General features: G+C 41.8%; 1 protein-coding gene across 14 annotated transcripts in view; it reads left to right on the top strand.

Annotated features, from left to right (window-relative positions):
* The window catches only part of CAMK2D (calcium/calmodulin dependent protein kinase II delta), a 145,493-nt gene extending 124,519 nt beyond the window's left edge, over nt 1-20,974 (top strand). For 12 of the 14 annotated variants that reach the window (XM_082236991.1, XM_082236993.1, XM_082236995.1 and 9 more), the window contains 4 exons: nt 11,849-11,924; nt 13,328-13,422; nt 17,196-17,424; nt 18,926-20,974. In XM_082236991.1, coding sequence (XP_082093117.1) covers nt 11,849-11,924; nt 13,328-13,422; nt 17,196-17,424; nt 18,926-18,929 — 404 coding nt within the window. In that variant the 3' untranslated portion in view covers nt 18,930-20,974. Of the gene's footprint in view, nt 1-1,755; nt 1,840-7,010; nt 7,240-11,848; nt 11,925-13,327; nt 13,423-17,195; nt 17,425-18,925 lie in introns of those variants that run through there. The other 2 variants (XM_082236990.1, XM_082236989.1) reach the window with 2 other exon arrangements.
* The last annotated feature ends 322 nt before the right edge of the window (nt 20,975-21,296 follow it).

Here is a 21,296-nt window from a genome sequence, read left to right as displayed (position 1 = left end):
AATTTAAATAAATAGAAGTAATGTTGGAAGTCTTAGGTGTTTGGGGTTTGTATTTTTTTAGGAAGAGCAAATATATTTGTTAATACTATTTATAGCACATGCTGTAGAATGCTTTGCCTTCCTGCGCAGCAGCTATAGCAGTTTCTTCCAAATATGATTGTGTCTTCCCTTATTTATTTATTCATATACTGTGCTTTGTATAATGGATTCCAGGGCAGAGAATAGCATAAAACACCAATATATACACTAAAACCATATAGGGAACAATTTGTGACAGTAGCCAGAGATGGGGAAGAAATTTGAATCGGTTCACATTTAAAAGTGACCTCCCTAATTCACAGTTTCCGAAATAATACAAGAAATACAAGAAATAATACAAGAATCAAAACACAGCATACCTTTGAAAGTCATGCTTTTCTGATTTTGCAGTAATGTGTACAAAAGTGCATGTACTGTCTGCAGAAAAATGTCAGCTGAATGCCCCCTTTGCCCCTTAGAAATCTTCAAAGGATTGAGAAAGTTATGCAGGAAGTTACAGAGGGTAAGGGAGATGAGCAGAAAATGTGGCGATATCCTTTTACCTGCAGTGGTAGCCTCCACTAGATCCCAGTTCCCTTGTTGAATGTAAGGATCTGACCACTGAAACCTGTTTAGTCCCTTTCGAGTATCTTAAGATTTTGCCAAACCAGAAGACTGGGATTCTTGGGAAACCAAAGTCTGCACTGAACATAAGAAGAATCCTGCTGGACCAGCCTAAAAGACCACCCAGTCCAGCATACTATTGGCCAACCCACAGTGCATATGGGAAGCTCCTAAACAGGACCTGAGCCCAACACCACTCTCTCTACTTGTGAATCTCACCAACTCCTATTCAGATGCATTCTGTCTCTGACAGTGGAAGCAGAGCATAATCATCATGGCAAATAGCCATTGATAACTTTATCCTCCATGAATCTGCTTGTTATCTAACTTGGTGCAGGATACGAAGTCCCACGCTTGTGTAGCGATCCTGAAGATACTAAGAACATGCACATCCTTGAAAGTAAGGATTAGACTAATGGCCAAACGTTAGCGTTCATCAACCTTACAGTCTGGGTTTGTCTTAGTGAAGGCTATAGGACTACTCCATGGGTTTGTGAATCACATTTATCAGCCTAGCAGGTACCTTATGAATGCAACCCGTATTCCATATTTAATGTTGTTTTTACTGATCTGCATTAATTGTAGCTCGACCAGAATGTTACGAACAAACTGACTTAGGTGCCCTGGCTACTCTCTCGAGGTAATTATTATTTATCTGGGTAAATAGTGCATATTACCATAGGAAAGTAAGGATATATTCCTTCTGTGCTGGCATCTGAACAGAGACCCATAGTGGTGAATAGTATCCCTTTCAGCTTTTGGGTCAACCTGATTTTTCCATAAAGAGTTCTTGTTGATTTTGCCATGCTCAAAGATGTTCACTTGTTGCGTGTGATTCAATTACCATTTTTGCTTTAGCCTTTTCTTTTTTTTTTCTCCCCCCCCCCTCACATTTTCATGCCCCACATACAGCTCTCAGAAAGGAGGGTGACATGGAGGTGTCATGTTCTACTCACCATCTCTCTTCTCCCATTGCTTCTTCATCTTACCTGTCGCCATCTTTGTTGTGTCCCAGCGGCCGCTCCTGCTGCCTGTGGCTCCTGAGGATTCTGATCATACTCTACCTGCTCATCTTTGTTTGTTCATATGTTGTGTTTCTTTCCATCAATTCGGCGGCAAAGTCCAAGAAAATTACAAATTCACAGAGTCACTTGCATGAATCTGGGCCCTCCCAGTCCACTCCTTCCTCTCTTTTATGTAAGTTGAGAGGTGCAGACAGTTCACTTCATTCCCTCTGTCTCCGCTCCCAGTTGTAGAAATATAATGTTGAGACTTGGCCAGAAACTTGCAGTGGGCTTCAATTTAATGTCTGGATAACCATGTCTGTTTAACACTGGAGGATGCTCTCCCTTCCTTTGATGAAACTAAGCCCATTTGTGACTCTTCTGTGGGGAAGAAAGCCTATTAAAGAAATCATTTTGCCTGCAAAGTTGGATGAATTTGAATTTCATCACATTCACTGGGAGGAAAAGGAAGGAAACTCTTGTGTTTTATAGACAAATCAGTAGCGGGTTTAGGAATGTTTGTGTTGCTGATGTAAAACCAGTGATCTTGTCTTCTCATTATATTCAATAGGCTCTTGGGACATTTGTTGAATTTTTAAAACACTGCTTTATGATTTTGAGCCACTTTGGGGAGATTTTGTGTGTGTGTTGAACAATGGAAAACAAATGTTTAAATAACCTAATTAATAAAATGTAGCACAGGACAAGGCACACTCCTCCCGGATGTTCTCCCAGACAAGACCCATTAAATGAATGGTAGCACTACCAAGCCCTATTATTCATTTAGTATTACATTTATACCCCACCTTCTCACCCAAAAACTTAAGGTGGCGTACTTGGTTCTTCCCCTTCCCATTTTATCCTAAAAATAATCCTGTTAATCGTGCTTCCATTCATCTGCACCACACTTGGCCCAGGTAAATATCTTGGTAGATGTGCCATAGGTCAGAGATTACAGTCCAATGCAGCATGTTCTCCAGGTCGCACATGCACACATACAAATACATCCCTGTTTTGGTGGGGGTGCGGTGCTTGGTATTTCATGTGCTGCACAGATGGGGTGCATTTTTATTTATTGCAATTATTTACATCCCACCCTTAAGGGTACACATCCATTTGAGGTGGCTTACAGGTAACGCTGTCACGTTACTAAAATCATAATAAATAAAAAAATCAAAGCCAAAGACATGAGTTAGCTATACAGGAGCTCCAGTGTATCTGAGGCAAGGGTTGCATTGCTTTTTAAAGTTTATATATGAAGAAAATATTAAATCGGGAAAGGGCATAATGTTTAATTTATGGGTAAACGCAGTAGAAAATGTTGTGCTTCTTGCTTCGTAATCAGAAGCAGAAATTACTTACAGGACAAGTAAACATAAGCAAGGCAAAGTTATATAGATGCATTATGAAGGAAATGGATTCCTGTGTGTTTTGTTCTTTACGAGCCTTACTCTGACTGGGTATATTTCTGCTTGGCAGTAGAATATCTCAGTGGCTGCAAAGAATGATGATTCAGACTTGTATAAGGAAAATGAGACCTGCTGCCATGTAACTGCATTAGGATGAAGTGCTGCAAAACAGAATCATAATGGCATGTGGCTGTCCTGTAGAAATAAAGCATTCAATTATTGTGATGGAGCCAGATGGCAGCTATTGGCATTCACGGGTGTTAAGTATACATAGAGCATGTTGTTAGGGGAATTTATGAGATCCGTAAACACCCCTTACCCATTCTGGGTATAATTTGCCAGAATGCTCTCTCCTGTGCAAACCCCACCGAAATGATTAGGAGCATAAGTTCCCTTTGTTTTTTATGGGGTTTGCATACGATAGGCCTCAGAGTTAGCCATTACCATTTTAAAATATGAGTTGGTATATGAAAGTTTTATCTATCTATTTAGCTATCTATCTGAATACATGCATTGATACAAACATATTACATCTCAAGTAGAATAATTTAGTCGAGGTATAAATGCCCCTGTTTGCACAGTGTGCTTGAAAATTCTCCTGTGCACCCAGTGCAAGAGCATCAAGATCTCTGGTTCTCTTGTCCAGCCCCCATTCATTTCACTCGGCCTGCCATGCGCTATTTCAGAATGGCATGTCATTTGTGATTCTAAAAGCTCTGCTTCTATTGCACTTTTAAAAGCATTTCCTGAGATTCTACAGTTACTCTTTCCAGTCACATTTTTTAAAACAAACAAACAAACAAACCCCAGCAACATTTACCCCTTCTTTTTTGTAGACGTGTTAGACAAAGGCAACGAGAGAGGCAGGCATTCCTATACAAAGTATTATTTTAAAAGGCAACCATGGGGAAACTGCTGAAATCAGAATGAGGAATTTGTGGCCTTCTAGGCTTTGCCGGACTACAACAACTTCCACCATCCCTGCCCATTGGGCATGCTGGCTGGAGCTGCTGATGGGAGTTGGAGTCCAATAACATTGGCAGGGGGCTGTCGCCACATTGTTTAAAGAAAGTGGAACTTTTTCTGTATAGCGTTAATACGATGTGTTGTAAACCAAATAAACAGCAGCAGCCTTATAAAGCTCAGCTACTGGAGATTGAATGCTACCTATAATCTTCTTTTAATAGAGCTGCTATTCAGAGTTTGCCAACATTTAGCTGCAAAATGCTGTATTGGGCTGCCATTTTGATATACTAGTTTTGTCCATGTTTTCTTACGGGTAAATCCCAGGCATAGAATCAGGCAGAGTGCTATTGCATACCCAGTGGAAGAGGCCTATTGCCTTTTTAGTATCTGTGAGCCTTCCAAAGGCATTCAACCCAGATGCTGAAGTAGGTGGATGTTACCAGAATGCTACACTAGATGGACATTAAACTGATACCGCCAAGCTCTTTTTATGTGTTGTGGGAACTTTCAGACTTGCAGAGTTTATTGTGGCATAGGCATTTGTAAACTAATTGGTGCTAGTGCATGAAAGCTTATGCTACAGCAAATATGATTGTCTTTAAAGTCCCACTAGACTCGCCTTGTATGTGTCTATTGCTGTAATGGAATAACATGGCTCCCGCCTGTTTTATTTCTGGCGTGTATTTTCATAGGGTAGCTTTGCTAGATGCACGAATAGTTAATAAAGTGCCACAGGACTTAGTGTCCTTGTTCAGTCAAAACAAAACAGAAACAAAGAAATTCATCCCTTGAACACATAGGCTTTTTATTGCCTAATTATTAGGTAAACACAGATGACTGGGCATGATCTTTGGATGAACGGAGCATTGTGCCAATATAGTGTCAATGCACTTTTCAGAAGATTGATGTTTTCCTGTCTGTTTCTGAAGCACAGTTCAGCCCAGAAGCAGAAGCCACAAGGACACAAGCTTTACCCCCCACCCCAATCTGTCTAAAAGTTGAAATTCGTTGGCATCGTGCCATGGGAGAATGGTGCTGTAAGAGCCATCTGCTTTATGCAAAACAGTTTCATAATCTTATCCTGCTCTAAATGATCTCATTGGTCAAATGCAAAGGAGGGCAGCACTCCTGGATCTTCTAATAAATATGTAGAAGAGGGAATTTTTGCAGGTGCAGCTGCTCACAGAATGGTGGCAGGAAATCCCTTTCCACACAGGGAAGATACATGAGTACTGTCCTCCTCCTTTTGATTTGATCAGTCTAAGCCACTGCTGTCCATTTGGTGAGTTGGGACCTAATACTGGGTTGTGCAGTTCTAAACAAATCAAGAAGACTCCCCAATCCATGTCTGGGTGAAAGAAAGGTCTTGTGTTTGGAGCCAAACCTCAGCAAATTCAAAACCTCCATTCAAAGTTTTTAAACAGAGGTTGGATAGCCATCTGTCAGGGATTATATAGCTGTGATTTCTGCACTTCAGAGAGTTGGACTAGATAACACTTGGGATCGCTTCCAACTCTACAATTCTCTGTTATTAAAAAAATTATCTGGAAAACTCAGTGGATTACAGGGATACTTCCTAAGTCTATTTCCTAAGTGGCATGTTATGAATATTAGTGGCACAACTGAACAAAAATTAGCAAGCTTCTGTGTTGAAAAGCTATGAATTTAGAATGTAAGCCAGCCTTCCAGAAATTTTCAAAGTACCCAGAAATGTTGTGTTGTTACTTAGCCACAGTGTGTGGCTTTTCCCCAGCCTGTTGCTAACTGAAACATCTTTGCTGAGTGCAATTCACATAACAACAAGAAAAATAAATAACAATAAATTAAATAAATAATTTTATTATTTGTACCCTGCCCATCTGACTGGGTTGCCCCAGCCACTCTGGGCGGCTTTCCTTTAATGCAAAGCTTCTCATTCTTAAAGTGCTGAGAAGCAAATGTTAATGTTTCTGTTTTTGATTGGATAGGTATTGCGGCCCTTTTCTTTTCTAGATGGTGCTGTTGCTTCCGGAAAAAAAAATGAGGCGACTCTAGATGGTGACAAATGTTCACTCCTCTCTCCAAAACCTTCATAAGGAAACTTTGGATTCTGAGGGAGAATGAAAGAGCCCCCCAGGAAAGTAGGTCTATGTCTTGCTTATCTGGAGGTGGTTGTGGGTGTGCCTTGTTTATCAGACATAGGGAGAAGTAAACCCACTAACACGAATTTATCAAATTTAGAGATATGTTGCCGCCCCTGCCTGTCCCCTGCCCCGCAAGCTCGATCTGAAAATTGATTGGAATGATCAAGTGTTCGAGTTTAGCACTCTAAAAGAAAATAGAAGGGGTTTTCAAAAGTTCATTTTAAACACTTGTTTAAAGCTTTTCCCAAGCTTCAACCCCCATCTTCTTCTGCTTTCCTGCCTCCCTACCCCTGCCTTCATGCATTCCCCATGAATGAATTGGGAAGGGTGGCCGAGGGGAGGCCTGTGTGGTTTTAAATCATGTTCTAAATCAGCCTGTGCTCAGCTTTTCTTAGTAATCGCTCCCTCCATCACCTGAACGAAAGGATGGGTGCAATCCGACTGGGACAGTGCCAGTGCCAGGAATCCCTCTCTTTTATCACCTGTTTCATATTTTATCGGTACTGTCCTTTCTGATTCTCATTTGAGGATGGGTTGTATCTCAGGGGTAGAGTACATGCTTTGCGTACAGAGAATCTCAAGTTTTATCTTTGGCATCTCCAGATAGGACCAGAAAAGACTTCTGCCTAGTGCCCTGGGGAGCCTGATGGGCCAGGGGGCTGACTGGTTCCTAGTGATGGTAATTGCCACCACCATATAGCTGATACCCAGTGCATAAATTAGCTTCCTCTTCCTTTTGTTAAGGGGCCTAGCATCCTGGTATGGGCAAGTTGGGAGGTATACATATCTTTTAGTGTGTTTGGATAGCAGATAGTCCATATGCTGACACTCCTGTTTCTCCTGTTTCTCGTTTTTCTGTTCATTAGGGCATGAGGCATTTGCGTTTTCACTAGGTATGCAGAGAGTCTTGGGAGAATCTTTTCTTCTTAGGAAATTGAAGAGAGAATCAGCTGCTTAAAACTTCTGCCAGATCATTAGTGAGTGAATCACAGTGAATCACTTGGAGCAGCAGACACTGGAAAGTAATATCACTGTACAGATGACAGCTTAAGTGTTTAGGTTCGCCATAAAGTCATTCAAAACATATTAAATAAATGTCTCTGGCTTTTTATTTGAAGAAAAAAACAACCCCTACTCTTCAGTAGGAACTTAAATAATTTTCATATGAATGATATATATTATTCACATTACCTGTTTCCCCAAGTAAGTTTTAGCCAGATCCAGTTTTGCTTTGCTTGAAAAGACTCCTGTCTAAGACCTTGGGGAGGTAGATGGACCATTGGTCTGACTGGTTCCTAAGTGATGGTGATTGCCACCACCTTCTGGTTTCAGGAAAAACCCGAGAAATTGATTTTCTAGAGCAGAGTGACTATCCGTACCATACATTTAAAACAGTCTTATACCACTTTAATAGTCATGGCTTTCCTGAAACAATCATGGGGAACATAGTTTTTTAAGGGGGCTGAGAGACCCCTCACAGCAATACAGATCCCAGCACTCTTAGCAAACTAGTTTTCCAGGATTCGGGGGTGGGGGTGGGGATGTCTCCTAAAGGGACATGAGTGCTTTAAATGTATGGTGTGGATATGATCATATGGCACAGTGGTCTTCCTTGTAGAGGGTGATATAGTAGATTCTAAACTTCTTTGGAGTCACTATATGAGTACAGGAATAAATCACTGCAGCAAGAAGCTGTATTAAATGCCCTCAACCTCCTTGCATACATGCATGCATGTAGAGGGGTTGTTTTGTTTTTTGTAGAGTCTTGGGTCAAAATGCAATACTTGCCCCTGGCCTATGCCTTCCTCAACCCTTCGGAGGACTTATTGCGACACACAAGCATTCCTGGCAGCATAAGCATATAAAGTGAAACGGGAGGATTATGCTAAAATAAAGTAATAATATTTGGAATTCAAATTAAATTCCAAAGACTTAAATTTTCTCTTTCAGCTTTGATGAGTTTTAGATTAAGCTCAGTGATCACCCAGCTGCTCAACTCTGAACACATAAACCGTGCAATTGGTCTGTTTGCAGAGGTTGCCAGCACTCTCCATCTTCCATCCCATGATAGTTACCTTCAAATGTGTATGAGCTGGTCACTCCTTCTTGCCAGTAGGGATTCCCAACTCTGGTTCATAAGAGCAGCACCAAATTTGTTGCATGTATACAACTCTGAACCCAGTGTGCACACCAATTAAGCCAGAGTACATGATTTAACTCCATGCCTTCGAAAAACTTTAGACTATCTGACGCTTGATTAGGAAGGTTGACGGCAAATGTGTAATTCAGAGACCAAGGGCCAACCTGAAACATGCATGGTACATGTCTTTGATTCAGTAGATGTTGTGATGAGCAAAGTTTGGGTTGGATCCAGGGTTGTTGCTCCATACATAGAAGTTCCTTCCATTCATGGAAAGAAAGTTGTACTCACAGAAAGACCACTTGCATGGCCACAGCTCCCCTTCTCCAAGAATGGGTGTGAACAGAGAAACATCCAGCCCTGATCAATGGTATAAGCACCAACTTAAGGCAAATAGATGCCAGGCTATCTCCTATTAAAGAGGTAGGGAGCCTGTGGCACTCTGGTTATTTCTGAGCTCCAACTTCCATTCTCCCTGACCTTTGGCCATGCTGGCTGAGGCTGATCGGATTTGGAATCCAATAACATTTGGAGGGCCACAGGTTCCCCACTCCTGCCTTAGTCTTTATGTAGCCTTCAGCTGGCTTTGCTGTTGTCATCCTACAAAAGAAGCAACTCTTTGTAATACTTGGCTTTGGGTATCGTATATGCTGCAGAACTTCAGAATCTAAGCATCATTTCTCCTCTTAGATTATTTCTCATCTTGTGCATCCCTTGAAGGTTTTTAAGCAGAGGGTGGGTGGCCATCTGTCATGGATGCTTCAGTTGAGAGTCCTGCATTGCTGGGGGTTGGACGGGATGACTCTTAGGGTCCCTTCCAACTATGATTCTATGTTGTTTGCCAGTATTGTAGGAATGAGATTTCAGTAGTAAAGGATATCATTGGTGAGACCCTAAGTGTGTGCAACAGGCTTCAGGATTGTGGAAGGTATCTTTGTATATGTGTGTTTGTATGTGTACACATGTACAGGGGTGATTAAGTAAAACACAGTATGCACCTACAGTGGTGCCTCGCAAGACGAAATTAATCCATTCCGCGAGTCTCTTTGTCTTGCGGTTTTTTCGTCTTGCGAAGCACGGCTATTAGCGGCTATTAGCAGCTATTAACGACTTAGCGGCTTTAAGAAAAAGGAAACAAACTCGCAAGAACTCGCAAGACGTTTCATCTTGCGAAGCAAGCCCATAGGGAAATTCGTCTTGCGGAACGACTCAAAAAACGGAAAACTCTTTCGTCTTGCGTGTTTTTCGTCCTGCGAGGCATTCGTCTTGCGAGGTACCACTGTAATGTAAATTGGCATGTAATGGGTAAAGAAACCAGATTCACAAAAGAATGGGACCTAACTGGCTATGTCAAGCTGTAGCTGTGCTAGAAAAGCTTATGGGAACCAAACAGAATGTAACTGAGCAAGGGAATGCTGTAGCTCAATAAGCCAGTGCCATTAACAGGTGGTAGTTTCAAAAGCAATTGGATCCAAGATGGAGGTGCTACAGCATGACTACAATCAGGGTTGTTGTGTTCGGTCTGAAGCTTTGAAGTGAAAAGGAGGAAAAGGTTGACAGGCTGGAAAGAAACTGAAAGAGAACTGCAAGAATGAGAAAAGATATCACATGTAGAAGGAACATCATGCCCTTAAATTGGACAGCCAACAAGCCAGGCATTGAAAACTGTCTCTCTCGATAATCTTTCTTTTGAAGTTCTCTCAGGTCGTTTGCTGCTGAAGGCCTTTCTCAAACTCTTGTCGTCCTGCATTTTAAAAAAAAAAAAATTAAATCCCTTCTGGTCTTATTTCCTACTAAAAATCTTACATCCCATGTATAAACCTGTAGCTGCATTCAGCACGAGCGATGAAGCATTTCTGTTATTTGTATTTGTTGCTCCCAAGTTTTGCTTGCTCTCATCATGCTTGCGGGTCAGCTTTCCAGTGACTCAGGCAAGGACAAGAGAGTGAAGTTTCTCATATAACTGAGCACTGTGCTGCTTGTAGCAGAAGCAATCATTTTAGAGCCAGAAGACTCCTGTGCCTTTATTGAGTAGGAAAGAAATTCACCTTCTTGATGGTTTGCACCTATTCAACTGGAACGGACAGCATAGTGTAACTGCATGGATATACGCTCTGAGCTGCAGTTGGTATTTGGTGTGCAGACCCTTGACAAATGTGTGAGAAAGCTAATCCTGCCAAGCCCCTATTGTGCTAATGAAATGTACACACACACACAAAAGTGTGTATGTGTGTTGGGGGGGTGTGTGAGCAGTGCTGGAAGAAATGGTGCCAGATGTGATAGAAACGTACAGCCACAGCCGTGTACAGCAGCAACAAGGCTTCCTTAATCTCATTTCCTGGGGTTGTAGGATTGTGCAGGTACATTGCTTTCAGGTCAGCTGATACAGTTCATGCAGTTAAAAGCTGCAAAAATAGGAGCCTGATTCAGTTGTTGTCACAAACTGAATTAAGTTGAGAGATACCCATTCACGGTGTTCCTATTGAAAAGTAATCTCCCAACCTCTGGCTTTCTGGATTTTCTATATTGTGAACAAGGAGTACTGCAAACTAAATGTGAGTTGCCCGTTCTGTGAAACACACATGCTACTTTTGAATGCAACAGAAGTAAGGCTTAGGGAATGATATCAACAGATGCTGTACTGTTGCTCATTAGAAAATCCATACTAAAAAATACCTAAAGAGCAAGGCAAACCTATATAGCCCACCCAGATGGCACATATCTCTGTTTGCAAGTACAATTCATGCCACATCAGTTAAGGGAAACTTATTTTGGATCACTTGCCATCATTGTGACAAGAAGCGATGGGCACGTGGGCGCCCTGCAGTGAGTGGGGGAGGTATGGATCAGGCCTGCTGGCCAAATCCTGTTCCCCACCCGGGATTAGGGCATGGCTACTTTCTGGAAGCACAGCTGAGTAACAAGCAGATATAATGAACCCAAGGAAGGAAGAGAGGAAGAAAGCATTGGACCCCAAAGGAAACAAAGATAGATCAAAGTCACATTGGAAAGGACATTTTGATGGGTACTGGTTGTATCTTTATGGCCATGTTTCCATAGCCGGCCCACCATTTTATGGGCATCTCAATAGTTTACAGATATTTTCTGGTGATTTGGTTACAGGAAATGTGCACATCCCACCTTTGAAGTTACAGAAACTGGAGGATGAAGCTACATGGCATGCATGAGAGAATCAAACTCAAGTGGCATAGTCTGCTAGATTCTGCAAAGGAGTCTTTCCTTTACAATTTTCTCTAAAAGCTTTATAGATTACAGAAATCCTTTCCAAATAGATCTCTGGCATTTGCTTGATATCTCTTCAAACAAACAAAAAATGTACCAAGTTCTAACAGCAACTTAACTCTTCTTGCTGTAATGTTGGGAGGGAGGAGAAGAGAAGAGAAGAGGCATCAGTGAATGAAGGGCAATCACATTGATTGGGCAGAAATCACAATGGCTTCAGCTCTATAATACCCTGAGATTCTTTTGTTCTGCTGGTTTCCATTGCACTGTGCAAATACCTCTGAATGTGCCTTCTTATTCATGTCTCTGTCTTGTCTTCAGCTCGTAAGCAGGAGATTATCAAGGTTACTGAGCAGCTGATTGAAGCTATCAATAATGGGGATTTTGAAGCCTACACGTAAGTTGCATTTATTTTATTTTTCTTGAGATGGGGTACAAATGCTGAAGGCTGTATCCAGTGTCTAGTTTGCACAGTTGTGAGAACAAAGAATTCCGCAAATATTCATAGACAGTAAAATAATCCAAATACACTTCATAGAAATGGATAAAAAAACATATAAGGCTAGATGTTCTGTCTTCACTGTGGGAAGTCACATGCGCAACTGGTTGACCACTTGGAGAAGAGCGTGGGGCTAAATAGCCCTTTGACCTAATCTAGCAGGGCTCTTCTCATGTTTTTTATGAAGCAAGTGTATGACTTGTTGTATATACTTGAGACTTTGCCCATTCTGACTGATTAAACCTAGCCAGAGGAGGCTAGGTGGAATGGGTAAGAAGAGTAATGAATGTCTCCTAAGAGGAATGCATTGTCTCATCCTTAATATAGACAGTCTTAACTAATTGGCTTCACTGTGTTGATTACCAACAAGTCTTGTATTTCCCATTCTTGAACAGGATTTTCGTGTGTGGTAGCATCTCTGCTCCATGGGTTCTTGGGACAGATTATCGAGAACCATTTCGATCGGTATTCAGGTCTAGTTTTGGGACTGGGGCAGCTTTGCTCACCTTGTTAGACAGTGTTTTCTAGGAGCTAGACAAGGGGGAGTATGTCCCTGTTGGTTCTGCTGGACTATTGATGATTATCTTGGTAGAACACCTGGTGCGATGAGTTTAGGAGAGACTATTTGGGTTCCAGCCCTCCTTTGAGGATTGGTTCCAGAAAATAGTAAGAACATTAGAAGAGCCTAATCTAGTGATCGGGCAGATGGCATGTCTGGTATGGCATCCTGTTCCAACCAGATGCAAGCAGGAACTGAGTACAAGAGCACTTTCCCATCCTGCAGTTTCCAGCAACTGGTATTCAGAAACATTCTGCCTCTGTTAGTGGTGACAGAGCATAGCTATCATGGCTAGAAGTGATTGTTAACCTTTACCTCCATGAATGTATGGAATCCTCTTTTAAAGCAATATGTCAGTGGTCACCATTGCCTCCTGTGGAAGTGAGTTCCATAGTTTAACTGTGCAACCGCACAGCCACACTTCTCCAAGCTGCAATGTTCATGGAAATTCTTGCAATCTGATTGGGTTTCAGACCACCAGCAGCAGTGTTAAGCTGCCTGGTCAGGATATCTGAATCCAACCATGGCTGAATCTTCACCATCAGTAAAGATAAAAAATATATCTTGCTCATGTATATTGCTCATTTAACTCTGCATCACCTAGGGCACAGAACTAAGCATATTTTACACCTTCATGTGGTTTGTTGGTTCCATTGAATCTGGAAGATGACAGTCCAGTCCTCCACTTGGTTGATCTTTAATCTGAATGGCTCTTGAAATGAGCATTTTCTCCTCCCTGTAGGAAGATCTGTGATCCAGGCCTCACCTCATTTGAACCTGAAGCTTTGGGAAATCTTGTAGAGGGAATGGACTTCCACCGGTTTTACTTTGAGAATGGTATGTTAATAGTAATTCAGATAATTTGAGGTCTTGTGTATCTGGGAGATGTTAAGCACCAGTTGTTGGAAATATTATACTCTTTTGCACTTCATATTTGTTTGATTAAATGGGGGAAAGCTTTCCAACATTCCCTCTGATCCATGAAATGGGCTTAGAAATTTGAATCACCTGCTCTTTTTAAACTGGAAATACTGGGGATTGAACCCTGGGACCTTTTACATGTGAGGAAAGTGGCCTCACAACTGTAGGTTTTGCTCCTGACCTAGTAAACTCATTTGTTCCAGGCACTGAAATTAGGCACTTCTTTGTGTATCAGGGCCAGCCTCCCCACCAGAGCGCAGCGAGGGAGGGGGAGGTTCCAGTGTGTCAGAGGGAGCAGCTCCGGCGACAGAGAAAGGGGAGGGATCAGAGCAAGCCGTTCTCCCGGAAGGGGAGGAAGGCAGTGAGCAGAGTAGCATAACTGTCAAAAGGAAGGTCAGAAGTTGGGTGCGCGCGCCAAGTTCAAATGAGGAGGCGCGCGGGAGAACAGGGAGCCCAGAGGAGGAGGGGCCAGGACCCAAAGCCCGCAGGAGGGGGCAGGAGCAGTCTGGAGACTCCGCTTCAGGAGAAAGCAGGAGGGGGGGAACCCCGGCGGGCAGAAAGACCCTGCGGAAAAGGAAAGAGAGAAAAAGGTGGAGCAGCGTTAGCTTATTAAACTGGTGTAGGGGAGGGACCGATTCAGAGGGGACTTCAAATGTCTAGGGGAAAGAGACGCGGGGCTGCACGCCTCGGTTGTGGAACCAATAATGAACTGCAATAAACATCCTTGTATATAAGAAGAGCTTGGCGTTGGTCTTTTGTGAGCTGAGACCTGAGGCAGCCCTGACACATAGCTTCCAAGACTTTTCATGTTGGTGACACACTTTTTAAACATGCATCATTTCGTGACACAGTTATTCAGTTTTACTGGCAAACTGGAGGTTAAGCAAATCCCTTTCCAGTCCCAGGAGGAGCGCAGGGAGCATTTTCAGCGACACACCTACACACTGCAGCCGACGCACTAACGTGTCGAGACACACAGTTTGGAAAGCTCTTCCCTAAACGATTAACAGGCCCAGTTTCATGACTTGAATTTGGCTTGTTCAAGGAAGCCATAACTAAAATTGTATACAGTTTGCCAGGTTTCAAAAATGTGACATGTTAAGGTTTCTCGAAAACAAATGAACAATTCCATGCTACTCAGCAGCAGAGGAATTGAGTAAGAGAGAGGAGCATGCAAGCCAGCCGGAGGCTAGGTTCGCTCCCATCACAATAAGCCATGGTTTACTGTGTGTGTTGTGGCATCCAAATGCAGCCACTGAAGAAACATATGTGATTGAATTGTTTCATGGAATTGTTTCTATGCCAAAAAGTCATATGAAGAGGATGTGGAAGTAACCTGTGGCAGCAGCATGCAAATGAACAGACTCTGAGGCCCTTATGTTAAATAAATGTTATTAATAATTGTATTTGTTGCTGTTTTTAAAAAAGATCAGTTATTATTGTCCCTCCTAAGTGGAATGTGAGTTGTCGCATGCATCTCGAAGAGCAACCATTTGTAAAGCACTAATAGCTTGATTTGTATCCGTACCGTGTGTGTGTGTGTGTGTGTGTGTGTGTGTGTGAGTTAAGTCTGTTTGCTCCGTGAGTGTTGATTTTTTTGTTTACTTCTTTGCTGGAAAAAACAAGGAAGACCTATTTATTAGACAATAACTCCTGTAGAAACCCCCTTATGGTGCCTGCTAAAATCTCATTTGAAATAACTCTGATAAATTTCTTCAGCAAATCTCACTGACCCTTTAGCACCAGCTCACTTTACAAGACTGATCTATTGTTATAGTGCTCGAAACACATCAGTGTCCCATAGGGGCTGATTGTTCGTACACTGCTGAGGAATATAAATCCTCTTTTTAAGGTTCAGTGCCTGAGCCACATAAAAGGAACAGAAGCTTCACTTTTACTCAGGAAGGTACATGTTTCCTCGCTGTATATCCACAAGCAAGCTAGTGGAGAAAGCACATCGTTTCTCTTTGGATAACAATCCACTAATGTGTAAATGTGTAAACAGCTTTTTGCTTCTGCATAATAACGGCACCCTGCAGGTCTTGCAAAACAACAACAAATGCTCTCGTATTTGCATACATGGAGGCAATCCAGCATGCATAGTGGGAAAAAGGATTTCACCCATGGTTGGATCAGCAGATAAGAGAGCAGGCTGTTCTCACTTAACTGTATCCCTGCCCCACCCCATCACACTTTGCTCCTTCCTTCCCCCATCATTACTGTTGGCATTATTATATTCTGATGAAGCAGGATACCAGTTGCGTATACACACATAAAATGGATGTTAACTTTAATTCGGGCATGTTTTGAACCAGCACCAGTTCTTCTCTAGAAGAGAATTGCCTCGCAAAATAAATAAGGTAGTTGAATTTTCTCATCCATTCAGCTGAGTAAACTTCAGTTTCATACATATTCCTCAATGTCCCTCCCAGGAGAAATAACAGCCTGTACAGAATAAGGGGTGGTGCAGAATTTGTTGGGACTGGAACACAGGAAAAGGGGTTAATTGTTAGCGTGTGAGCTCCAAATCTTGGGGTTCCTTTTCTTTGTCTCACCAGAGTTCCTCAGAAAGTCTTCCTGTGTCTTTGCAGCAGCAGTCCAGCCCTCTCTTGGTGAATTCCTGTGACAGGAATAGCCACCTCACCCATCCAATTCTTCTCTAAAGTCTTTATTATTTGCATTACAAGTTGCACAACACCACTGGTCTACATATAAAATAAGAAACAGAACTATATCTCTGCTCCGGTCAGAGAGACAGACTCAGGTATTCTGTCACACACACTGACTGCCCTGATAAAGACACCTGTTGCAGGGCAGAATTCTCGTTGCTAAGCAGATGTGAAGGATGTGCTTCAAGGCTCGTTTCAACTTTATTTTGGCAACGCACGATCATTTAATGCCCTGTTGGCATGCCATGGTTCCGGTCCAGATCACCAGCTGCCCCACAGCAGCTGTGTAAACAACAACACACATTTAAAGCACATTCATGCCACTTTAGTAGTCATGGTTTCCCCCAGGGAATTTTGGCGACTGTGCTTTACCCCTGAGAGAAAGAGCTCTGCCTCACAGCACCTTTTTACAAACTACAGTACCCAGGATTCTGTGGGGGAAGCCCAAATGTATATGTGACCAAACAAACCCAGGCATGTTAAATGCATTTTGGCATGTAAGCTTAGAATAGGAAGCCCTTTTCAGCCAAGGGACCATATTCCCTCACGGGCAAAATTTCAGGGGGTCATACATGTTAGTCGCTAACCAAGATGTTATTTGGCGGTTGTAAGGATTATTTAGAGAGTTCATTTGAAGCACTTTAAACACTCTCCACATATGATCCATGAATTTTTGCTTCACATGTTAAGTTTTCTCTTGTCACATCTGTGGTCGAGGAATAGATGTTGATGATCAGTAGTATGATCAAGGGCCAAGGGTTTTTTTAATTAAAAAAAACAAAAAACAAAATTCTGCATCCTCTTTTAATTAATATCTCTGCCTCAGCAAGATTCCACCTTAATGTAACACATTAACTTCTGTGGACACACAAGCCACACAAAAATCAGTGTATTTTCAACTCCCATTTAGAGCTCAGGAGCTCAGGATCTACATTTTTAGAAGCATGCCCACATTTTATTCAGGGCTGCATCCCATTTGTGCATTATGAGTTTTATACCATGTGCCATTCCTCCCTGTAGCTTTGTCTAAGAGCAACAAGCCAGTCCACACCATCATCCTGAATCCACATGTCCACCTGGTGGGGGATGATGCTGCCTGCATTGCGTACATACGGCTGACTCAGTACATGGATGGGAGTGGGATGCCCAAGACAATGCAGTCGGAAGAGACGCGAGTCTGGCACCGCCGCGATGGGAAATGGCAGAATGTTCACTTCCACCGTTCAGGATCACCAACAGTACCTATCAAGTGAGTAAAGCATTCTCATCTTCAGTTTGTCGTCTGCCCATCCGTTTAAGTGCTCTTTTCTTTGGCCCCAGTTACTTGTCTTCCAGGCCCCACATTCCTATCAGCTCCCATCTGCTCTACAGCTTCTGTCTACATGATTACTGTTGAGCCCTTCAGACCAGATTTCCCTAGCCCCATAAGATTGGAGCATGTTACTGAATTCTTCCACAAGACGCACCTAGTTTTTGGAGGAGGAAAACAAGAAAAAAAAATCTGAATCTCAGAAGCCAGAACAACAAGAGGGATCGCTGCGCAGCGAAAGCAGCAATCCCTCTTGCTGTTCTGGCTTCTGGGATAGCTGTGCAGCCTGTATTCGCTCCATAAGACGCACACACATTCCCCCTTACTTTTTAGGAGGGAAAAAGTGAGTCTTATAGAGCAAAAAATACGGTACTTTTGCTCAGGATCAGTGTATTATCTGCAGTCTGGAAACAACAAGATGCATTGACCAAGATAGCATCAGAGTGTTCAGGCTTTCGGCACACCTTAAATACAGTATAGGCAATTCCCCATTCCCACAAGCCAAAGGGACGGCCAGGTATGGTTTAGGAGGACTCACCAGGGTGCTGACAGTTTTTTGCAATTTTGTGTATGCGCACATGGGCCCGAAACAGAACCCCTGCATAAATGGGGCATCACCTGTATTGCATAGTGGAAACTTGAGTTGTAATTCACAATAGCATATGATGAACACAGCTTTGCTTATATCTTTGTCTTGATCAAATCATTATCATGTTGATTTATTTGAATGAGGATGGATGTTATTGAGCAATTCCCTACAAGGGATAAACAAAAAAGGATGCATGGATAATTTGCACCTGTTTGTACTTTTAATAAAGGGACGTGGGTGGTGCTGTGGTGTAAACCACAGAGCCTAGGGCTTGCCAGTTGGAAGGCCAGTGGTTCAAATCCCCGCGACAGGGTGAGCTCCCGTTGCTCAGTCCCTGCTCCTGCCAACCTAGCAGTTCGAAAGCACATCAAAGTGCAAGTAGATAAGTAGGTACCACTCCAGCGGGAAGGTCAATGGCATTTCCGTGTGCTGCTGTGGTTTCGCCAGAAGTGGCTTAGTCATGCTGGCCACATGACCCGGAAAAACTGTCTGCGGACAAATGTCGGCTCCCTTGGCCAGTAAAGCGAGATGACCGCTGCAACCCCAAGAGTCATTCATGATTGGACTTAACTGTCAGGGGTCCTTTACCTTTACCTACTTTTTATTAAACATTGAAATGTCACAGTAGTTTGAATATGAAAATAGTGGTGTATGTAATTTGATTTCTCTGTGTATGTACATATATAAATACACACAAACGCACACAAAATCCTAATGTTTTAGTTTATTTGGAAATTATGATTTAGCCCCGAAAGTAATATTTCAGCAATTAATGTTAGTCTCTCTCTCTCTCTCTCTCTCTCTCTCTCTCTCTCTCTCTCTTCCTCCCATCTTTCCTCTCACCCCTCCTAGCTAAATGTCTGCGGTGCCACGTTCTGTCCTCCACACTCTGCACTTGGTTGGCTACCATCTTGGCCACTCCATTGCCCTCTTCATGCATGTTCTTCGAGTGCATGAAGCTGTGAAGTTTCTACATGTGATACATTTACGATGCATCATTTTGTTGTATATTCCATTGGTACTTTTTGTTTACACTTCAGTGAAGGGAATGGATGTTCCGTGCAAACTGAAAATGGAAGAAAAGAAGGAGGGCAAGTAAAATGCTAGAGAATATACAGAGTATACTTCTCATGCCAGAAGATGAGTAATATCTTCATGTGCAAACTAAGGGAATGAAGGTTAAAAATAAAATAAAAATCAGTTAACTTTGTTTTAATTTTCACTACTTCTGTTTTCTGGCTCGTTGTTCTTAAAGACAATCTGCATTGCTTTGGTCATAGTAGAAATAATTCCTACTAACAGCACCTTTGTTATTGTAGGACACATGGGTAGAAATACTGGGTTTAGACCAAAGCATTTCTGTAGGCTTTTCTTTCAAGGAGCCATCTTTGTTATGAGTCACTGTAGGTAAACTGGGGGGAAATGGCATAATTTACTGGCTTGACCTTGCTAGAAGTATCTGTCACTGTTCTTATCTGGTCAGCAAATTCATTTTATTTTTAACAATTTATTTAGCTTTGTAGTTGTAAGTGCAGGGGAAGAGGATATGTTTTGAAGTATTTTTTCTCATTTGTTCAGAGCCAAGCAGTGAGCACATTAATATGAGATGGGTTTTGGTGGTTAAAAGGGTAAAGTAATGTACAGTACATTTATTAAAGCAAGTTGTAGAGGGTTTTTTAAACTGATGCTCTAGTCAAGATACTCTAGGACAATTAGGCCTTAAAAGCTTAGTATCAGGAGCTTACTTGTCTTAATTTTCTTTGTAACAGTTTATTAACTGACAAAAAGGAAACTACCAAGAAAACATCTGTTTTCTAATAAAACTGTTACGCTTTTGCCATAATAATTTTATCTATTTTCTCATGGCTCATCAACATCCTTGAACAGTGTGGATTAAAATACTTATTGCAGCTTTATTAACTATTTCCCCCTGTTGCTGCATATATACATGCAAAGTAAGCAGGAAATAAATTCACTGTCTGTTTAGAACAGATTGCTCAGTTGCCATTTGATTGCTTCTGTTGTGTAGATGTGAAATTATATTCCTGCAAGCGTTGCTCCTCTTTAAAAGTTAACAATAAAAATAGGGGTTTTTTTCCCTTTTGAAAAAAATATATACTTTTGTTTGTTTCTTCTCTCTTTGGTTAACACTGGGCTACCGGTTTTCTGTAATGGTGTATAGCGCATGATACTTTGATCAATGTTCTTTTTTAGTAAGTTAAATTTACAACTTGCAGCAGCTTGAAATTTTTAAAGCAGACAAAAAAAAGGTCCTAATTTGTATAACTTTCATTTCTCTGTATTGATTACTAATCAGAAGTGGATCTTATTCCTTACATCTTGATGTTGTTCCTAGTATACATATATATGTTAGAGAAATTTAAGCTTCTCTGGTGATGATTCTTATACAACCCACGGAAATGTTTATAACAAGCATCTACAGTAAATGTCTTGAGCCATATTAACCCGCAAACGGGATCTGTGAAAAGGCACAGTGGCCTCGTGCATTTTGTTTTTTAAAAAAATTAAATCAATTTCTTCTTTTGTGAAGCGGCTTTAGGTGGTATAAGTGTATTTACATTTAACAAAATTAGGTGTAGGATGTTTTTCTTTTCTTTTCTTTCTCTTTCTCTTTTTTACACTTTTTACCATAGCATGTGGTGTTGCCATATTACTCTAGGTCAGGTCTGTTTTCCACACTGAGATGTGAGGGGCAAGGGGGGGGGAATCATGTGAATTACTTCTCTGCACTCCAACTGAATTACACACCTAACCCTTTGTCATTTTCAAAACACTGCAGTTTACCATGCGACACCATGTATATATATATATATTTCTTGCCATAATGGTAAAGAACTGACTGATATATTTAAGAATTAATAAATTTGTGATTTCTGCTGACACTTGGCTCTCATTGTTTTCATTTGAGAATGTGAGGCTTGATTCTGATGTCCAGGCTGTGAGTGCCACTCCTGATGTGGGCAAATTGCATGCACACATGCACATACATACACACACACATGTGCAAAGAGGGAAATAATGTTGACAGGCTCTGAGGAATCTCAAGTTTTGCAGAAGCAGATTTTAAGTAGGCATTGAAAAGAGTGCAGCAAAGACCTTCTTGATGTCTCTGGCAGGGAGTAGTGTAGCAGCTTGCACGCTAAAAGGTAGATTTCTTCCAATGCAGAAGGAGTATTACATGGCACCTGTAGCAGGGCCAGTT

This window comes from Podarcis vaucheri (assembly GCF_965113315.1).
Source record: "Podarcis vaucheri genome assembly, chromosome: 9".
NCBI classification, from domain to species: Eukaryota; Metazoa; Chordata; class Lepidosauria; order Squamata; family Lacertidae; genus Podarcis; species Podarcis vaucheri.
Note: the sequence above shows the minus strand (reverse complement) of the source record. Positions and strands in the feature narration are given on the sequence as shown.